This window comes from Hippocampus guttulatus, chromosome 1 (genome assembly GCF_054856545.1).
Source record: "Hippocampus guttulatus isolate MCC_2025c chromosome 1, RoL_Hgut_1.0, whole genome shotgun sequence".
NCBI classification, from domain to species: domain Eukaryota; kingdom Metazoa; phylum Chordata; class Actinopteri; order Syngnathiformes; family Syngnathidae; genus Hippocampus; species Hippocampus guttulatus.
Genome location: NC_141261.1, coordinates 12,644,250 through 12,665,653, shown reverse-complemented (window position 1 = coordinate 12,665,653; position 21,404 = coordinate 12,644,250). Strand labels below are relative to the sequence as shown.

The following is a 21,404-nucleotide window of genomic DNA, read 5'->3' as shown; positions in this document are numbered from 1 at the left end:
GTCACTCTATTGCCACCCCAACACCAAGAGATTTTTTCCCTCCATCTTTTTTCACATAGTTGTACATAAGTACTATTCTTAGACCCTTTGATACTCTACCACAAGTCATTGATCTTAACTGCATATTTAAAGAACAAATATACAGTACATAAATATTCAGTTTTACGTAAATGACATCCGATCCACTTTATCCACACAAGGGTTGCAGGGGGCGCTGGAGCCTATCCCAGCTGTCTTCGGGCAGTAGGCAGGGGACACCCTGAACCGGTTGCCAGCCAATTGCAGGGCACACAGAGACGAACAACCATCCGCGCTCATAATCACACCTCGGGACAGTTTTGAGTGTTCAATCCGCCTGCCATGCATGTTTTTGGAATGTGGGAGGAGACCCGAGTACCCGGAGAAAACCCACACAGGCTCGGGGAGAGCATGCAAATTCCACACAAGGAGGCCGCAGCTGGAATTGAACCCGCTACCTCTGCAGAGAGAGGCCACCGAACAAAGACATCTTTCTAATGAATAATTTCCCGAACCAATTATGTGAAATTTTCCCACAAGCACCCTTGATCACCTCTCACGGTACACGAAGGCGCAACGGCCCCTTGGTGGGGAATCACTGCGATCGAGTGGAATGGATTTGGTTTCAACTTCGAAGTGCCACTGTACTCACATATACGGTTGATCTGTTCAAGTCATTTTAAAAGGATACTGTGTGTATAGAAATGCAAAGCTATGAAGTCCTATTTTCTAAAAATTTCAGCAATCAATTTAGATTATTTTGAGAAAATAGACCCAATAGGAAGACGTACAAATTCTACGACTCGAGTATCCTGTTTAAACATTACCTGGGCTGAACATGTTGAATGCACGATAATGTGTACACAATAAATGGCGTGGCAAGATTGATCAATTTTAATTGTAGCTTTTATGTCCTTTTGGAGCGTAAATGCAAAAAGTGGTTTGTACTCAAACTAAAGTGTGTCACCTAAACTCCCTTTCAGAAAAAAAAGAAGCACGAGTTCTGAAGAAACTGTCCAATGTGAACATCCAATCAACAGCCCTTCTTTTGAAAAGACGAACAAGTGGACTCATCGACCCCTGCGGAGATAAAACTGACTTATTGTTCTTACTTTGGGCTGTGCCCCAGTAACAGTCGTAGCGAGGACAGGTCTCCCTTGGCAGCGGCGTAGTGAACAGGTAGGGCGCCTGTGTCAGTGGCAGCCCCGGGGTCCACCTCCCCGCTCTTGAGCAGCCAGTCTGTGATCTCATGGTGACTGAAGCGGGAGGCAAGGTGGAGAACGGTGGCGCCGGAACTGTCTTTGTCCTGCAACCGAAACACAGTGGCAGCGCTCGCCTGTGCCTCAACATACCACCCATCCAAAAGTGTGATCGCTGCAGTCAGGCCTCTTAAATAACAAAACCTGTCAGAAATCAACCCGTGACCTGAAAGGTCAGAAATATTCATGCTTGAAACTCCACCGTGATAAGTCATCATTGCCCATCGACAATCACAGACCGCAAATGTTTACTCCTATAGAAAGCAGAAGCTTTGCCACAATGGCTTTCTTGTACTGAGCAATGAAGAGAAAACTTTGAACACAAACTAAAAGGACTAAATTACAAACTACACATTTGGTTTGAAGCCATCAGATTTATCGAGCATGATTTAATTATTTTCCAACAGGGTTAAATATTAAATTACAGTGGTATGCCGGGTCGCTGTACATGTTCATTTCAAATTGCCATTCCAAATAAATCTGCGTGGAAACAAACATGCAGAAGCTAATTGCTTTGAAATCAAACCATGAGAAAAGTCCTTTTCAAAACGGACGTTTTGTGGGTTCAATTTCAAAACATCAACAAACAAAATGGATCATCGGAGCATGAGTGGTGAGGGTGCCCACTTGTTGACCCCATAGTGTTCGCTTGGGCCGAATACGCGGATGGGGTGCACAGGATGCTTGCATTCTTCCAAATTTCAAAGTCGAGAGTAATTGTGGCCAGACTGCACGCGTGTTGAAATCTCCATTGATAATTTTTCCACAACTATAGTTGCGACGATTACAGAAGAGCCCTCAATCCTTTCAGTAGCCACCCACTCACCTCCGGGCGACATCCACCTTGGGTCAGCAGCCACTGTAAGCACGCCAGGTTGCCCGTGGCTGCGGCATCGTGCGCCGGACTCGCCCCGTTGTTGGCCAGACAGTGGCCCGGCAGCCCGGCCTCCTCCACCAGGAAGCGCACGCAAGCCAGTTTGCCCGCCCGGGCTGCGTGGTGGACGGCGGAGGCCCCCAGTGCGTCCTTCACGTCTCTCGTCAGCGATTTGGTCGCGAATTGCGCTTTGAGGGTTTGCACGTCACCCTGCCTTGCGGCCAGCAGCGTCCGCTCCCCTTCGACAACCATGGCTGCCGCAAGCTGCACGACGACCGCCGCCGCCGCCCCCTCCGGAGTCCTTCCTTCCTTCCTTTTTCCGTTACGCTTGAGTCCCGACTGCCTCACCGCGAGGATAACCTCGGCGTTCGGAAACCGTTCATCACATCGAGCTCCCAATTTCTCTCTGCATCCATCCAAAGTCAGTCCATTACTCTTAAGTAGTTTCAACTTGGAAACTGACCTGCTCTCTTTGCGCGCGTCTTCCTGCAGGGAGGCTGGCTGGCGCACCTGTTGCGCACGCTCGCTTATTTGAATGTCATTGACTCCTTCGGCCAGTTTGTTTTTCAACAAGTAGAGTATTTTTCCTCTTCTGGCAGATGGCGACATGGGACTGAGCGCCTGTTAAATAATCCATCAGGGGGAGGTTCGTTGAGCTTGTTATAGGTGGTTGCGTTGGGGGAAATCGGCTCACCAGTTAAAGGGCCAGTGCGAAAACTGTCGCGCTGAAAAGTGTGCGTGTGTGTGTGTGTGTGTGTGTGGGGGGGGGGGGGGGGGGGGGTCAATTTGTTTGACCAAAATATCGTTTCTTTTTCAAGTAAAAACAACCGCTACCACAATTAATGTAACATTACATGGCTGTGCCAACATGCTCACTTATGTACTGCCCTGGAGATAGCCACCTATTGCACAGGTGTCAAACTCAAGGCCCGGGGGGCCAGATCCGGCCCGCCAGATCATTTTATGTGGCCCGCTAATCTTGAGTGTCAACTTGCTAAAATATTGGATTGGATTGGATGGGCATGTAGATTCGGTCTATGTGTCAAAAAGAAACCATTCAAATATTTTCTCCTCTATTTTACAAGTATAATTGAGTGATTCAAATCAAGGCAGCGTGGTACAGCAGTGTGTTATGAGAGAACATCAGGGATGCTGCGGGATAGTACAGATTCACTTAATTGATCTGAAAATGATTTATTAATTTCAGTATTGATATATCTTGGTTCAATTTGCCATATATCAGATGGCAGAAGCTACAAAAAAAAACTGCACATCTTGTCCACCTTCAAGTATATGAGCTTTGGGTTCAACTAAACAGGACCAAATTCTCCACTGGAGAAATTGGGATAAATTCAGAGAAGATCAGCATTATTTCAATATTCATACTTTTTGGTGACATTTTGTTTGGTGGTGTTTCATAGCACTGTTTGAACGTGGATGTCTTCACCCAATAACTGTTGGCAAACAATGCTCTAAATATAGGGCTACATATGACTATATTTTCTTTTAATCTGTGTTGATTGAGTTGATCATAATGCCTACTGTGATTTAGTGAGCACAAAGAATGCTGAAATACTACAAAGTACAAACGGGGTAGGGAGGCGCCCGAGCGCTCGGTGTAGAAATCGCGCATCTTCCTTTTGTTGCGGGGGCAGTTGTAGTCCACCATGTTTGGGACAGGGAGCCTCATTAATTATTTATTTACTAGTTGAGTAGAAGCACCTGTGGCTAAAGCTTGGCTGGACCTTTATTTGACACCTCTGTGCACACTACATTCGCTCTGGTCGACAAACTCACCAATCCCCCAAATCAAAAAGCGCTAGAACTCCTCTCACTAGATCAGGGGTCCCCAACCGCCGGGCCGTGGACCGGTACCGGTCCTCGGGGCATTTGGTACCAGGCCGCACAATAAGAACTTACATTAATTCCGTCGTATTTATTTTGGAATACGAAAGATATTTTATTTTGAAAAATTACCGGATTCTCCGTTACATCCGGCTGTGTTACTTGACACACGTCAAACCACGCTTCTCCGTCACGTGACTGATTACGCTAAAAACAAAACACCTGAGCTTGCTAAATGAGTAAAATAAACTGCTGGAGATCGCAAATGACGGCGGCCTCAAAAGTACGTTCGAGACAACAACTCTGCCGGTGTTCTGGATTCCAGTTATGGCTGAACACTCTGAGATCGCCACAATAGCACTGTTGCCATTTCCGACATGCTACCTGTGTGAGGCGGGGGGTTTTGTGCAGCAACGGCGACTAAAACAAAATGACGAAGTAGACTCGACATGAAGCACACAGACACACTTCAGGTGTCATTGTCTCCTATTACCCCGAGATGGGACCGCCCGATTGCAGAAAATCAAGCTCGGCGCTCGCACTGATTCAGCATTGTGGTGAGTTGAGATTTTCATGCACTTTGAATTTGTGTAGTATCGTATTTTGAAGACATTAAGACCGTAGCGATCAGAGTGTTGCGGCCAAATTGGACGCTCCTCGTGTTTATCTCGAAAACCCCCCAGCGTTCATGCAGCTCTTTTTTAGCATATTATTTTGTAGTACAGTATTTATCCGATAAACCTTAAATGCCGGTCCGTGAAAATATTGTCTGACATAAACCGGTCCGTGGGGCAAAAAAGGTTGGGGACCCCTGCACTAGATCATTGCAATGAATTTACTTGCTACTTCGTGAAAAAGGACAATTCATCAGGTCAAACATCGTCACAAGCTAGCAAAATTCCAAAATGATGCACCACTTAAAATCGCCCAGGAATAATTCAATTACCATGACAGAATTGGGTATGGTGGATCAAAAAACGAAATCAATCAACTGTCTTGACCTAATACCATAAGACTCCTTCAAAACTTTGTGAAATCAGTTTTAACTGAGTTACAGCAAATAATTAACCGCTCACTTCAGTCAGGCAAGCTTCATAAACCCCTGAAGGGAGCCACCGTCAAGCCACTTTAAGAATAAAAAAGAACGCTGGTTGTTTCCTTGTTAGCAAATAAAATGTGGTCCTCACATGCTCAGTTTGGCCTCGCCTGGGTGCAAACAAAACATTTTGAAGACGATGGCCACCTGTTTCATGTTCATCAAGCCCTTGTAATTCTTTGCGTCACCAAACGGTAGCAGGAAAGCTTAATATAGTCACAGAAGGATAATTGGACAGGATTTATTTCCAAGCAGACTTCAACGTCACTTGTGGGCATTGATTGGCTTTTTTTTTTAAAATTTGTTTAGTTATTACAATTCTAAAACAATCGGCAGTGAATATTTCACGAAACGTGTATGTCACATATCATCTAATATAAAATACAGGCAAACTACTGTTTGATTAAGAATTTGTGCTGCCGGACTACTTATGAACTAATTATCTAATGTAAAGACTATGAACTTAAGTGCACTAATGAACTTTAATAGGCGTATTTTGGTAGCACAATAAATGTCTCTTTTTATTCCACCTCTGCTTCCGAATGCAGTCACATTATTGTACAGGATGGGGTCAGGATGGATTTTGGGGTGGGTTGGATTCGGTGGGGGGGTTAATATATGAGACTCGTGCCCGACGCGTGCCTCTCCACACCATCTGTCACACAGGCTCAACTGTCATTTTCACCTTGCACCAGTGGGATTTGTACGCCCGCGGGAGGGGGTGGCGGGGTGGGGCTGTTCTTCCCACGAGTGCCTTGACTAATTGTACAAGAAAATGGACAATAAGCGCTCCCTGGTGGGATTCACAAGCACACATTATAAATAATGCGAAGCGTTGTCTGTTTAGACAGCGGGAATGCTATACACATTGACATTTTTTGAATTGGTCGTATAAAAATGGATACATGGGCAAGTATCTTTACACCAGATATCGTAACTGCCACATTTGTCTGTCTTTAAATGCTAGTGCTAAAAATATGTCTGCGTGGGTTAACCATCATATTTGTGAGTATTTAATATATATTTTTATAAGGCTTCTATCGAACATGGCAGGAACAGTATACAATGCACTTCCTCATTGATTTTTTCCCCCCCAAACGCGGTGTACTGAGCGAGTCAACTCACACGTCACATTTCGAGACTTCATATATCATAATAGTGCCTTCTTGATTCTTCCCAAAATGCAGGCTCTATACGCATACATGTTTTCGACTGGAATGTTTTAATACCTTTAAGTGAATTTTTGTTTTCGATAATTTATGTCAATAAATATCATAACAGCCTGTCAAAGACGAAATGCCTTTTAATACTGTATTGTCTGATATGATTGTTTTTATTTTAGAATAATATATTGTAATATTTGTTTCTTGTCATTTGTGTATTTGCGGGCTCGGTTAGTTGAGTAGAGGAGGGTGACGTCATGGAGAGGGGACGAGACAGGTGAGGAGTCAGTCTGAGTGTGGAGCGAATGGGCGCGAGTTTTGGCCAGCAGCAGCTCCTGTGAATGTGCTTTAATTGCTGCCTCTTTTTGTTTATTAAAAAGCGAACAGACTACATCAGCGACTCCATGTATTGCAATATATTAGGCTACTGAGGTCCGGCCACAAACCCAAAATGACGTGGTTCATCGCGTCGACATGTTCCCCTGCCGCTATACTTCTTGCAGGCAGCGTCCAAAGACTGCGACGGGAAAGCCAACGGTTTTGCTCCTCGCCCTGGGAACGCTCGGGGATGTCTTGCACGCGTCGGGCTCGCGACAGTTATTCAAATTGCACTTAATTATTCCAAGGGCGTATGCTCCCACCCCGCCACTCCCTGCGATTCTTTTGTGTACGCACATCTGCTACAGCCTCTATACGCGGGAACGTTCAAATCAGGCCATTCCCGTGCTCGAGGTCTCTGCTTCTGCGGTGCTCGTGGCAAGGAGCCACTTGCAGCAGAAGCCCGAAATTCGGTTGAGGTTTATGAATCGGAGCGTTTGGGTTCCACTCGGAGTTCAGGGTAACTCGCGCCAACAAATGTTGACCGTCTGTAAATTCGAAATTTCGTCTATATGGCGGCCATGAGTGAATATTTCGTGACAGTCCTACGTTCTCTCTAATCATTTTGTCCATCTGTAGAGCGCAGCTGCTTGGCGCGTGCCACGCTCTCCTCCATTGTTGCCCTTGCGTGCGTCCACCTAGGCGCGTGCACGATGAGCCCAGACGCACAAAAGCCATCCTGTCTGCCGTTTAATTAATGGAACAAGTTATGCAAAGCGCTGGATTATTCTAGTCCTATCCATACCAAACAATAGAGTGGCTACGAAGTTTTCACGTCTGTTCAGAAAGTATAAGGCCAAAAGTGAACTTGCGTCAACCGTGCAAACGATAAAAAAGAGACCACACAATCTTTATTAAAAAAATTAAAGTAACACAATGACACGCATAGAAAAATGTCTTTATTCACCCCTCGCATCCTTGCAACCCTTTCGTCTAAAAGTCGTTTATTTATGTTTCGATATGACTAATCTAAAAGTAACCTACTTTTCTAAAATGGTTTTCTCATGATTTCATCTTTTAGGGGCTTTATGTGTAGAAATGATTGGAATGGTATCGCATTTTCACATCACCCGGTGAAGTCGATTCTAAAACAACACATTTGTTCTACACTTTTGACATTTTTGTACATTTTTAATCCTTAAGCTTGATTTCAAGAAAACTTTCTAGCCAATACCGACTGGTATAATAAAGAAGATGGTATATTTTGTCATCATCAATGACACGCTTGCACTCTAGAGAGGAAATTCGCTTCATCACAAAACCAAACCACACGAATATCTTGTCAGGCAGTTCAGTCACAACCTTGAAGGGTCCCTTGAACTCACCACGTTGGCGTGACGTGTCACCCCCACCACCAGCGAGCCGGTCAACCGTGATCTGCAGTGAGAATTGCCACAGTCAAACTTTCTCACACTCAGGCGCACTCATTCTGCACACGCCCACTTGACGAGCCGCGCACGCGGCGTTGGCAACAAAAAAAAATTCTCGGCGCATGTATGCAGCTGAGATACAAGCCCTTTGATGAGAATGTCAGTACACTTGTTTTATTTCAATCCATGCATTCTGTTTCCCATATCATTGATCGTGCATTTTCAATCATGGGTTAAGTGTGTGTGTCACCAAATACAAACAAGCACGTGTCTCCTTTCTACAAGACCACGTGATACGTTCATTCCATCTGAAATGGGTCAAAATTGAATATCATTAAGGGATGGAAATGCATAATGAGCACAAGAGAAATTTACTTGCTATACGTTCAGTCCCACGCGTGCAATATTTCCACAGGACCCGGTTTGCGCATCGCATCATGATTTTGGAACATTTACTGCAGAGAATATCATTGGCCGCTCTATGCAGGAAGAAAAAAAAACAACTTACCACGTCGTGTTCTGAGTCTTCTGCAGTCGTCACACTTTGAAGGCCGCGCTCACACTGAGCGCCCTTTTGCACCAGATTCTCGTGCGTCTCATCCACGCCGGACGCTTTCCACGCTGTGGGCGTACACTTCCACGGAGGCCACGCCCCTTCGTGACTCGCCTCAAATACAGCCCGGGAGGCTCTCTGCAACTCCAGTCCAAAAACAGAATATGCGCTCTAGTTCAACGTTTTAAAACGCGAATTTACCCTGGATCGAGGTCGAATCATATTAAATACTTTGAGGTCTGAACGACTCTTTTATCGCATGTGTTTGACTGAAAATAATTGTGTCCACATTAGAGGAACGAACACGATCCGAATCAAAATATCTGCTTTTACCAAGACGAAATGTGCATTTTTTTCAAATAGTCATTTAACAACCGGGGTGTTGTGGTATATCTTTTTGCTCTCATGTTGCTCTAAATCAGTGACCAAAAATGTCATTAAAAAAAATCTCAGGTGTACCTTTCAAGATATCCATTCGCATTGTCATCTTAAATGAGCATCATTTATTGGAGCCTTTTCAATTGCACACGTGTTGCCAGGCTACATGAACTCCACTACCATTAGATTTTTGGATTGGATTTGCTCGAAGTTTGAATATTTTTGCATGAGAAATTACGACGACCTGCAAACACCCGTTCGTGTCCCACCGGGCAGCTCTTAATGGCCCCCGTAAAACTTGGTGCATGGTAGAAACCATCTGCTGCCTTTTGTGTACACGTGGCTCGTGCTGTCCCCGTGCTCTTCATAGCGCTGCACAATGGAGGGGAACAGAATTCCCCAATCCCCCCCACCCCCCAAAAAAACCCATGTCAAATTACTATCTTTGCACTGAAATGTGAACGAAATGCAACCGCATTTCTGTCTTTAAAAATTGAGGGTGAAAGGCCTGTCTTACTTACGTCGATTTGTACAGCAGCGCCACCACCAGATGTTTAGTTGCGTCACGTAGCTTGGCTTTTGGCTTGGCGAGCCATCTTTTGAGAGATTCAAAATCCTGTCTGGACCCTCCCTCGATCCTACTAATGCCCACCTATAGGCTACAGTGAATATGTTTGTGTGGCCACCACGCAACCCACGCCACCCGTCAAGCTTCACTTTGCATCTGCAGGACATCTCCACCCGCCTTTCAAGGTCACGCAATGTGTTTCATCCACTGTTAATTCTGTCCAGACATTATTTGCTTATTTGTTTTCTCTCTCTCTCTTCACCCTTTGAGTTGTTTAAATTACATTTGCGCAGGATTTATTTTTTTTGTGAAGTCGAAGCCATTGAGAGCACAAAGACCTCCGCCAAGGCTTTACCTCATCATCTGTGGAGAGAGACACTAATACATCTTCTAAAGAGGAATTCGAGCCATTAATATCCTGCGTAAACACTTCAAATGACTACATGTTAAATTCTATACCGTGCGTTGCGTATTTTAAATGGATGAGTTTTTTTTAAAAAAATAAATCCTGGTTGAATTTAATATCACAATTTCAGTCTGTGCCTTTGGATCCTTTGCAAAATCGCAATAAACAACGAATCAATGTGTGCATTTGCGCACGCACGCACGCACACACACACGCGCACGCACATACATACAATGCCCCCAGAAAAGACGACAAAAGCAAGAACCGAACCATGATTAAAAAAAAAATCTAATACTCGGCTATTGCAAAAGATTTGACAGACTTCTGACTTAAATCGCTTATATATACGTCGTTTCGTGTTCGTTTGAAGTCAAGCCTCCACGAAGGCCATTGTTTGGCAGCGTTTTGTCAAACTGCCAGGATTTGTAAACCTTACGTGGTCCACCTCGTGCATGCATGACGCAAAAGTGGTGCAGCAGATGTTTGGTCCTCGTGGCGTTGTTTTAGGCTTGGGATGCCCCTTGGTACAATTTGATAGGTTCTCGTGTGGTGTGCACGGTAGAGCAAGAAATAACAGCGTTTCCAAAAGTCTCGACATCTACAGTACTTGTTTCTCCTTTTCCATGATTTTTAAAAATATATATGGTCTATATATAGGCTACTGCACACAGGAAGGGAAAATGTATTTTCAAAGATCTTTCGAATAATTTTAACACTGTTAGGGTGTTATTAATTGACCGATATTCGTGGGCAACATCTATCGAGACCTGTTTTTCATGTTATCTTTCCCTATAATCAGTGGCCCTTTCTCAAGGTTTATAATCGGAGATGTCATCGATATTTGTCAACTGCGACATTGTGAAGCTCTTTGAGGCTCTTCTGCCAATATGATTAAAGTGAAATATTTGTGAAAAAAATCATTTCTCTCAAGTAGGGTGTTTATTATCAGAGGACATTGTGTATTTACTTTCTTCCTTAAGTTTGAATTTTCTGAATAAATTGCTACTGGGTACTTCAAGAACTAGAGGATGCTTTGCAATTTTTCTAGAAAAGACCATTGATTTTATTTCTTATTATTTTTGCGAGAATCAGGTCATTGTATGCCCCAGACCCTCGTGAGTTTAAGCAGTTTGAATGATGGATGGATGGCTGGAACGTTGCCGCCACTCATTCATCACCGGTTAACTTTTTCTGAGATAGTTGATCTTTGATTCTTTATTCTGTGTCTTCTGCTCTGGGGGGGGGGGGGGGGGGGGGTTCACGCCATGTCTGCTTTTGGCTCCAAATTCCACTCCACGCGTTGCACTCGGTACAGCGCAAGAACAAGATTTGGGAAAAATGAATTATACAATTGCTTTAAAGGACCTTAATCCTAGGTATGGTGGGGGCAGAGGGGGGGGGGGCGTGTAGTTTTTCACCTGGATTTAAAAGCCGTTCTGATCCTTTTCTTGTGGTCAGACCCCCCCCCCCCCCCCCCCCCCCCCCCCCCGCTGCAGCGTTCTAAATGAGCTGCAACTCTTTGATGTTCTTTAGAAGGAGTCCAGTCAGAAGACGATAAAATTCAGGACGTCTACTGGAGATAAAAGCATGAATAAGCTTCTCCTGCATTGTTTGGAGCATGCAACCTTTCACTATGGATATCTTGGGGGGTTTTTTTCAGCTCGTAAAAGGCTGTTTGAAATGACCGCTGAAAGTCAGATCTAAATCAATCAGCACACCGGCGGTTCCGACTTGGTCATAGGTTTTTAGACTGTGATTCCACAGGCCATATTTTCATGCCCAACGCAAGTCTGGCGCAAAATGCAGTCTAACTGTGCACATGAGTTGAGTTTTCGTTCTTTTGGTATTTTCGTAGATGGGCGTGCGTGGAAAGGCGCATTTGCGCTGTTGTGGGAGTGAACAAAGCTGGCTTGTTTTCTGGCCAATGAAAGTGGCTCCATTCATTCTGTTTAAATTCAGGAGAGGCGCACACACAGTCCTTGACATGGAAGCAGAAATAGACTCACTGGAGTCCATGGGGAAGACAGAATGACGCAAAGTACGTTTCAATCATAGGAACTGCATGCAGACCTCCACTTGTTGATCACGTGAAGTTTGGCAGGGCAAACACAGATCACGGCTGTGAAGTGGGCAAAGAAAGTGTCCAATGTTCTCTTCTTTTTACAAGGTGCTAGACCTTCTTTTAGGGGATTAGGAAATTTGCCTGACTGAAGTAAACACTTGATTATGTGCTGTAACTCCGTTTTCAAGATGACGCAATCGTTTTGAAAAAGTCAGATGATTCAGACAGCTAGTTAACGGTTTCAGCTGTTGAACTCTTTCTGCTCCTTTTTTCCCCTCAATTGTACCAAATTCTGACATACTAATAATTATTTTTAGCGGATATGTGCTGAGATTTGACCTGATGGTTTGTACTTTTTCACTAAAGTATCAGGCATATTCGTTGCATGTATCTGTTCAGAGGAGTTTGGTTGCATTTGATTTTTGGATGATTTGTGAGTTTATCAACCACTGCAAAATAAAGTGCACTTATTGTTGAAATTCTCACTCAAGATTTCAGAAAAAAAACTATTGCCCAGCTCTGACAAAGTCTTTGCTAAATTTACAAATATGTCTGATCAATGTGAGTTTGGAGTTGGCAAATTGACTGTGGTCAGTGTACAGTATATCAGAATGCCATATTTCTTCCCCCTCACTTTGGCATATTTCAAGGCTTTTGAGCTTTGGAAACCCCCGTGAAACTATGCATGATGGGGATATGCCTCGGACTCAGTCCAGTTTATTTGTTTGTTTCACACCTCAATTCATCATGTCGAGAGGTTCCAAATGTCAGACTCATGCCACTCATCACACCAAAGTGCATGCGCGTTCTGAAAGTCAACGGGTTACACGTACACACATCGGCTTCACTCTGCTGAAGCCGCAAAGTGGTTGTCTCTCAACCCAGGGGTTGAGGGTTCAAGCCCCTGCCATTGTGACACTTCTCGAGGTGTCCTCGATCAAGATACCCCCAATCGCTCTTGATGCTGCATCATCAGTAGGTAAACGAGGAAACAGTCTAAAGCGCTTTGAGTACCAAAGGTAGAAAAGCGCTATGTAAGTGATAACCCATTGAAGTGCCCCTTTTATTGCACACGTATTATTTTCAATTGATATATTCATACTTTAGAACGCAATATCATTTTAACCCTTTCATGCACCCTTTAACCTGATAACGTGATAAACTGTCCACTGTAGTAACCACTGTCCCTGAAAGGGTTAAATATGTATAAAGTCTTTTTGGGGGGGGGGGGGGGGTGATACGATTTGGAAAAAAAAATCCCCTCAATTTTTGGGGAATAAACTGCAATAGCTTGTCTGAATCAAGATTAAAATGCCGTCACCGACCCCTCTCCTCTATGAGTCGCCGGAATTCATAATTCAACTTCTCAGCATGTCGTTCAACAAAAGATCACTGTGGTCTCGGCTTGCACAGATGGATACCCACGCTGAAACTGGGACAAAAAAAAAAAGCTTCAAACCGAAGCCTCTCTCTCCCTCATTTTTTTAAAAAATGTTGCTTCATTGAAAGGGACCCGTTCCCATGCAGACTGGACGTGGCAGTTAGCTGGGGCCCCGTGGGAGGACAAGACGCGTGCAAAACGATGCAGTTCCATGGCCAGGACAGCTTGCAGTCAAGCTTTGCACCGCTCGAGATGAATGTGTTTCCAGTCTGCATATACTGTAGAATAACCGAGTGATTCGAGAAAAGTAAAAAATAAATAAAAGTTTGTCTTTCAGTTTGTATTAATTTCTTAGTGGACTTGGTTTATCATCAACACTTATAAATTGAGTACTTTGGGATATTTATGTAGTAGTGCATATAATGTGTCTATGCACAAATTTATAGCAAATGCTCTGTCCTCTCCTGGAAAGTTTTTCCTCACCCCCAAGGTGTGCAAGAAGCAATTCATGCGCAAGAAGTCCTGCATCGTCTTGAAATTTAGGCCATGTGCTGTGTTGTTGTTGTTTTCGGAATCGATTTTATTGCCATTATCAGTGAAAGCTAAACCCACAAGATTTTTTTTCCCGGTTCGGAGGAACAACATGAAACTTAAAACAGTAATAATACAGATCAGATATACGTAATTGGACTAATAAAAACAAAGAAGAAAATCAACAATGCGCAATGGAACTCATGTGTAACATTAAGTCGCCATTTTGTCTCTGAAAGTAAGTTGGCATTTTTATTGAGCTGCCAAAAAATAAAAAATAAAAAAAAACGCAGAGCCCACCTAAATGCGTAAAATCATGTTCGTGTCATTCAATACATTTAGTCAAACGTTCGTAAGCAAGTCGAACGCTGTATTTGCAGTGTTCTTTAAGCGATTCGGAAGGGGCCCTCGGGACAAGTGCCGATCCGGAATGATGCGTCTGGGGGTGGGGGTGCAGGGGTTTGCCGAAATACAATCGGGAGGCAAAAGGGGGGTGGGGGCCTCGGCGGTGGCGGCTGATTCAAACTGTGGCTTCCCATCTGTCGCGTGCTTTTAGGCGCGTGCCGAACGCGTGAGTTCCACTGGCAGCTCACTGCAGTGTTTGCTGCGGTGGTCGTTCGAGCTCATACACTCGGTGATAATTCAAACGTATACAATTCACTGTTCCGCTATTTTTAAATTATTGGATTTAATCGTGACGGGTGGCAAAAGTACTGCACACTCCCTCCCCTTCAGCAGAGGTTAAGATACAAGCATAGTGTGATTTATATTTATGAATCTAAAAAATAAGAAGTTTGTGCTGTCTCTTCTAAAAACAGTGCGTTCCCAATGTTTTGTTCATGTTGTGAACCGACTAACAAAAATGAAATTAAATGCTCAACATGCGGGACACGCTCAAAGTAAACACGTGTCTTAATCTAAAGAAACGACGACTAATCGTTCTCAAAATTCACATGCACGTGTCTACTTATGCCCACTTTAACTTCTGAAAAACAATCGCCACGGTATTTTGGATTTTATGGGCATTAAGCATTTTCTTCATTAAGATGGAGAGGAAGACGGTAGAATGTAAGCTTATGTGATATTATTAATTATCATTTTATGTTTTTGTGCATCATATTATTTCATGTTAAGATGACCTCAATTACCTTCTGTTGTTTAATAATTGTGTAAGCTTTTGTTGAATTGTTAATTATTATCATTTTATGTTGGAACATTACAGTATTGTCTTTGATGTTAAAATGACCTAAATTATAGTCTTTGATAATTTCTTAAACATGTTTATGTTGAGAGCGTCTGATTGGCTGAAGGAAACAGGAAGTGTTTTAGTAGCGGAAAAAGAGGTTGTGCTCTCGAACGTGCTGCGGTGCATCGTTTTTTCTTCTCCATAAAACTGCATTGGAAGGATTCCATCTCTCCTTTTGCCGTTCGTAAAGTAGAGCTATCCACTAAAAACAACAAACCCCTCAATTTCGAAATGCTTGAACATGGTTTTACGTTGATAGATTCTGATTGGCTGTTGAAGTAAGGGAAAGCCGGAAGTGATTTCAGTTCTCCATCGTGCTGCGGTGCAGACGTCCTTTTCCCTCCTTTGAATAAAGCTGCGTTCAAACGGAATCCATCTCTCCTTTTGCGTAAAGTAGAGCCGTCCATTAAAAACAACGAACCCCTCAACTTCCACGTCCATAAAATGTCAAAGATTGGTGCGAAGCTTGATGCCCATAAAATCCCAAATATAACTTAACTTTGATATTTTCACAGGTTAAAGTGGGCATAGGGGCGAAGATGGGCATGTATATTTTAGGTGCTAATTGGTCATACTTTTCTAGAACTTGAACACAACCATGGCTCGTAAAGCGTTTTTGAATCGCACCTAAAGCGTTTTAGTCTTTACTTTCAGCCTACTTCGTTACTTGTCACGACTGCTCTGTTGACTCGTCATACACGTTTTAGGTTCATGCAAATCGCGTGGGCATATACCCCAGCCCCCAACCGCAATGATGGATATGTGTGTGTGTGGGGGGGGGGTGCTGCAACTCGGCGTCACTTGTGTGATAACGTGTCCCTTCGACCCCCCCCCCCCCCCCAGCACAACCAGTAGCAGCATCCATGCAGATAAACACCATGTTGTTAGCATTGTAACAAGCTTCTGTGGGGGTTCCCCAAACAGATGTTAGATGGCGTGGCATGGGTTTATGCATGCATTTTAGGAACACTTTAGTCTTGCAAACAAATATCTAATCCCGTGTGTATGTGCGTGCGTTACGTGTGGTTGTGACAATATACACTAAATTGGAGTCGATTATATACTGTAACACGACAGAATATTTTCATGTGACCCGTATGGATTTATTGATATATGAATTTGTCTGTCGCAGAAGTATGAGAGGTTGCGTGTGTGGGAACATCAATTTTCACCAAGGCCAAGTGAAAATAAGGGTGTAATCCCGCGCAACGAAATTGGCTTTTCGTGTTCAGTCGTCTGCAACACGTCTTGAAGGAGAAGAAATTGAACAAAAAGTAATAATACACGTTCAGCGACTCGGTCACCGCGAATCTGCATATCGGCGCTTGATCGCACGGAGGACCCGACAAGGACAGATGGTCCAGAGAGGAGTGCATGTCATTAATTTATTTCCCGAGTGGCTTGGACCCGCAGCCCCCTGTGCTCCAGATCAAACCGCACAGCGGTTTATGTCCCGCCCCCGTGACGCGCCAGGGCCACATAAATAGGAGGCGGCGCAGCTCCGCAGCACACTCACAGCTCCCTTATTCCAACACCTCTCACAAGCACAAGCCACCCCCAAAATATGAGTCCAAGCATCCCTTCCGAGGCCAGCCAGCCTCTCCCCGCTAGTTCCACCGTGGCCCAGAGGAAACAAGCCCATGAGCTCAGAAAGGTAAGAACAAGGAAAACGCTGCATGCATGTTTCCTGCAAAACATTCTTTTTCATTATGACTTGTGCAAACAGTGCGATTGAATAACACGTACATCCTTCATTATTTTTTTTCCCCCCCAGACTCTCAAGCCGCTGTTGGAGAAGAGAAGACGTGCTCGTATTAATGACAGTCTGAACCATTTGAAGAGTCTCATTCTGCCCCTGGTTGGCAAAGACAACGCGCGCTACTCCAAGCTGGAGAAAGCGGACATTCTGGAAATGACCGTCCGCTTCCTCAGGGACCTTCCAGCGTCTCCCGCAAAAGGTGAGATTGGTTATTACCTGCGTCACTAATAACAATATAATAATAATAATAATAATGACAAAGTGATGTGGTATCTTAATGGTGTTCTTTCCTTCCGATTCAGACCCCGCAGAAAGTTACCGAGAAGGTTACAAAGAGTGCCTCCAGCGGGTCTCCGCTCTGCTCCCTCACAGCAGCCTCAACCGGGACGCATGCGAGCGGGTCAGTGACTTTGTGCGGCGCTCCATGTCCGCCACGGTCAACCCGTCCTGCCTCAACTGCTGCGCGCAGACCTCCAGGGCTCTCCCCCACATCCAACAGAGGCTGCTGAGCCTCAAGTCCGGCTTGAGCTCCACGAGGGCCGAGAGCCAGCCTCAATCTCCGCCGGTGGTCCCGGGCCCCCGTGCGGCGCAACAAGTCCCTCCTGCCGTCAGCGCTGACATGTGGAGGCCCTGGTAGATTCAACGGACGCTTGTTTAATGCTTTATTTATTTGGAGACGATCTACTTAAAACACGCGTAATGATTAAGATGTGTGGTGGGAGCCGCTGTGTTGCCTAATGTCATCCAGCGGTTGGTTAATTTTCGGGTAAAATAGAGCACAGAACCCAGAGAAACAGTATCGTTTGCTCCGTTTTATTATTGCAATCCTCTTTGGGGTTTCAAAGGCACGGGTTGTGGACAACACTTTTTGTAAAACCCCAAGGGTTACTCGGTCGGAGGTTTGCACGATGGACTTAAAAGTATTTTGGTCTGTGCAAAAGAATAGTCCGTAAACACTATGTGTTAAATGAACGTGTTGGAAGCATGGCGCGAAAATGTGATGTCTGAAATGTGTCGCTGCGAAGGAGTCAATAAATGCGAAATAACAACACAGAAAAAATTGTTTGGTCGAATTTGTGTTTTCTGGTGTCATTAAAAAAAAAAAATCAGATCATGAGTGAGATGTGGAGTTGAGGAGGAAAGGCGGCAAATGCACAAAGCCGCAGGTCACCCGCAGCCCATTGATGCTGAGAGCAGCTGCTCTATTGTTGCTGAGGCGCCTCGCTGCTTGCCGCCAATTCGGTGGGAAGAACGCTGAGGTCATTGCGTGGCTGACTGGGCACAGCCCCCCGAAACGGCTCCAGTCTGTTACACTTGTCAAAAACTTCCATGCAACAGTTTTGTGACATTCATAACTGAGTGTAAAAAAAAAAAAGGAGCTGCTGGAAAGGCAGCCACTCTTGCGGCGCCATCTTGAAGTCAAAATAACAAAATAACACAACACAACACAACAGACAGTCGTGCATTCTTAATCACTTTTCCTGCATACACTTTGTTGTTTGAACCAGTTATGGATGAAAGAAGAAAGGATGAAAGTGTCCTTTCACCAGTGGATCAGAGACGGCATGCTGAAAATGTGCACACGTCTGCTACAAGCTAAGTTTTGAAAGCAAACATGAAGCTGTAGCGTCCATTGACGAAAAGAGATTGGCTCACATCTCTTGTCCCACGTAATCCGCTTCAACTCCAAGCCGCGACTCCCAGTTCCACATCCGCATCGGCACTCTGCGCTGACGCTTCTTTCTTCTCATCGTCGGCTCTCAAGCCTTGCAGACCGTCCAACAGCACCGATCTCTCCGCTGAACAAAGCGGGGCTGTGTAAAATGCTGCTCATTACAGGCACAAAAAAAAAACCCACAAGCGCCCCAGAGCTGTCCAGCAATGACAGTCAAATGGCACCGACATTCGTTCCAATCAAAAACGGTGCTGGTATACCCATGCTGCCGAGAAGGCGCAACCACCAAGCACAGAGTCTCCTCCTTGATGAATGTCGTGGCCAAAAAATGTTGAAAAACAATCCACATCCGGTCCACGCGACGCAACAACAACACAAAGTGACAAAACAAACACAAAAACAACAACAAAAAAAGCGAGGCTCATGAGAGCACTTGCCGACGGCTGCCTACTCGGGCGCCATCTTGGACTTCTTTAAAAGTCCATAAAGTCACTTTGTGCATTTTCTTTTTGCCCACAAAAATCAACTCACTCAAAATGTTAATATTATTGAGGTACTGTGTTTGTCCTGCATAATCATTTCAAATCCGCAAAATAAATACATAAATAATCCTACTTATGTTGTAGTAAAGGGCAGTCTAAGTCCCGGTGTAACCGCAGCTAAGCCATGTCTGCCATATAGAGGTGAATTGTGATATTACACCTTAAAACTACAGTCAATGCATAACAATAATTGCAACAACTTCATGTCATGGTCTGTTGTATTTTAAATCATTTGTTATTAATCTGTGAGCGGCACGGTTATCGAGTGGTTAGCACGTTGACCTCACAGTGGAGAGGTCCAGGGTTCGACTGCCACTCCGGCCTTCCTGTGTGGAGTTTGCATGTTCTCCCCGTGCCTGCGTGGGTTTTCTCCGGGTACTTCCGTTTCCTCCCAGATTCCAAAAACATGCATAGCAGGTTGAGTGGGCACTTCAAATTGTCCCGAGGTGTGAGTGTGAGCGTGGATGGTTGTTCGTCTGTGTGCCCAGCGATTGGCTGGCAACCGGTTCAGGGTGTCCTCCGCCTACTGCCTGAAGATGGCTGGGATAGGCTCCAGCACACCCTTGTGAAGATGAAGCGGATCAGAAAATGGATGGATGGATGGTTACATCAGCAATTCAACAGTTTTGTCTCTATTCGTATCTCGCCAATTCTTAACTAGATGCAGCTTTAAACCAACACTGTGAAAAAAGTCAGGTGGTGTGTTACTCTTGCATGGGTCCCTCGCTGTCTCCCTCATCCCAAAACCTGCGGCACGCCTGTTACTCTTAATTCCTCTGAAGTGTCGGGACCTTGAGAGACAAAAGGCTCCCTGTTATCCGGCCTGCGCAGATGGGTTACAGACGCCCAATTTACTTGAAAAGACAAAAGGGGACTCTAACCGACGGCATAGAATGGGAGAAGAGGTGGGAGCCCCCCCCCCCCCCCACCCCCGCCTCCCCCCGGCATTCCCTTCCATTAATCTCCCCATCCCAGCGGGACTATGAGGGGCGCGTGCAGCGAGTGTGCTTCTCAAAGGGCTCATCTTTGCACAGAAGCCATTGTAGAAAATAATGCAGTGTATGTAAACTGTTATGTAAAACAAAATCAACAGATGGATTTGTGGTCATACTACGAAAAATCCAACAAAGCAGCGCTGCAGCGTTTAATTCAGTAAATATCAGCAGTGGCCGGAGATGAAATCAAATCCCTGCACCTCCGCACTGTGAAGCCGACGTGCTAACCATTGACCACGGGCCGCTAAATGAATGAAATTAACTTTTTTTCTGGGGGGCGATCAGCCATCATTTACAGAAGAATGCGTCCAATCTAATAGGGAGAAGCTTCATCGTGCAACAAGACAATGAGCCAAAACACACTGCCAACACAACAGAGGACTTCATGGAGGGCAAAAGTGGAAGGTCTTAGACTCGCCAAGCCACTCACTGGACCTTAACCCAACAGAGGATGCGTTTTCCCTCCTGAAGAGGAGAATGAAGGGAGACGCCCAGAAACCAACAAGCACCGAAAGATCCCAGTGAAGGCTTGGAAAATCATTTCAAATACAACCGTCTCGTGAAATCAAAGGCTCGCAAGCTTGATGCAGTTACTGCAAGTGCGGCTTATGCCACCAAATATTCACGTTAAGTTCATTTAATATCGTCTCATCCCATCATTTTGCTCACTTGAAACGTGGGTGTCTTCAAACAAAATGTGCTCAGTCCTGAGTTGTTCAACACATCTCGATAAAAATGAAACAAAAGCTGCAATTCAGAACTTTTGTCACATGCTTTCTTTTTTGCTTGCCTGCCTGCCTGCCTGTCTGTCTCTTTCTTTCTTACTGTCTGTGTGTTTTTCTGTCTGTCTTTCTTTTTTACAATATGCAAAAACAGGCATCACGTGATTGCCTATGACGCCAACGCAGAGGCGACTGATAGGGGTGTCCACAATGTTGCGTGTGTACGTGTTGGGGGGCGGGGGTTCAAGACTCGTTGCAGTTGCACATCATTAGAAACATGCAGGTGGGGTAGCCACGCTAAAAGTGCTTGGGGATCATGTGTCATGCGCGTTAAAGAAAGATTGACACAATTCAATGACAGTGTGTGTGTGTGTGTGTGTGTGTGTGCGTGTGTGTGCGTGCGTGCGTGCGCGGCTGTGTCCGTTCGTATGATGGCCTTGAAAGGAATGAATGGCGGCTGGGATGTTGGCGCTGCAGGATGGTTGACTGGGTGGACGCAGGCTAAGGAGGAGGGAGAATGGGGGCTGTTCAGAAGGGGGCCGGGAGCCATCTGGTCACCGCGGCGCGTGCAGCACGCGTAGTT

At 45.0% G+C, this 21,404-nt stretch overlaps 2 protein-coding genes and 1 long non-coding RNA gene across 7 annotated transcripts in view; 1 reads left to right on the top strand and 2 right to left on the bottom strand.

Annotated features, from left to right (window-relative positions):
• The window catches only part of espn (espin), a 37,197-nt gene extending 34,433 nt beyond the window's left edge, over window positions 1–2,764 (bottom strand). For all 5 annotated transcript variants that reach the window (XM_086110326.1, XM_086110331.1, XM_086110330.1 and 2 more), the window contains exons 1-2: window positions 2,104–2,764; window positions 1,131–1,324 (exon numbers count right to left, since the gene is read on the bottom strand). In XM_086110326.1, the coding sequence (XP_085966452.1) occupies window positions 1,131–1,324; window positions 2,104–2,760 (851 nt within the window). In that variant the 5' untranslated portion in view covers window positions 2,761–2,764. The remainder of the gene's footprint in view (window positions 1–1,130; window positions 1,325–2,103) is intronic.
• A 4,698-nt stretch (window positions 2,765–7,462) lies between these two features.
• On the bottom strand, window positions 7,463–8,603 carry LOC147210417 (uncharacterized). Its single transcript, XR_015102984.1, has 2 exons — window positions 8,512–8,603; window positions 7,463–8,010 (listed from the first exon to the last, which is right to left on the bottom strand). It is a non-coding gene; the product is annotated as an uncharacterized LOC147210417 (long non-coding RNA).
• Window positions 8,604–16,437: 7,834 nt separating this feature from the next.
• Window positions 16,438–17,524, top strand: LOC147210416 (transcription factor HES-2-like). Its single transcript, XM_086130257.1, has 3 exons — window positions 16,438–16,782; window positions 16,903–17,086; window positions 17,190–17,524. The coding sequence occupies exons 1-3, from the start codon at window positions 16,693–16,695 to the stop codon at window positions 17,522–17,524; spliced, it is 609 nt and encodes a 202-aa protein (XP_085986383.1). The 5' UTR covers window positions 16,438–16,692.
• Window positions 17,525–21,404: the final 3,880 nt, after the last annotated feature.

What these genes read in the sequence shown, in the direction of transcription:
- LOC147210416 (XM_086130257.1), top strand. Translation starts at nt 16,693, where the DNA reads ATGAGTCCAAGCATCCCTTCCGAGGCCAGCCAGCCTCTCCCCGCTAGT. An exon ending in AAGCCCATGAGCTCAGAAAG is followed by an intron (nt 16,783 to 16,902) that starts GTAAGAACAAGG and finishes TTTCCCCCCCAG; the next exon opens with ACTCTCAAGCCGCTGTTGGA. An exon ending in TCCAGCGTCTCCCGCAAAAG is followed by an intron (nt 17,087 to 17,189) that starts GTGAGATTGGTT and finishes CTTCCGATTCAG; the next exon opens with ACCCCGCAGAAAGTTACCGA.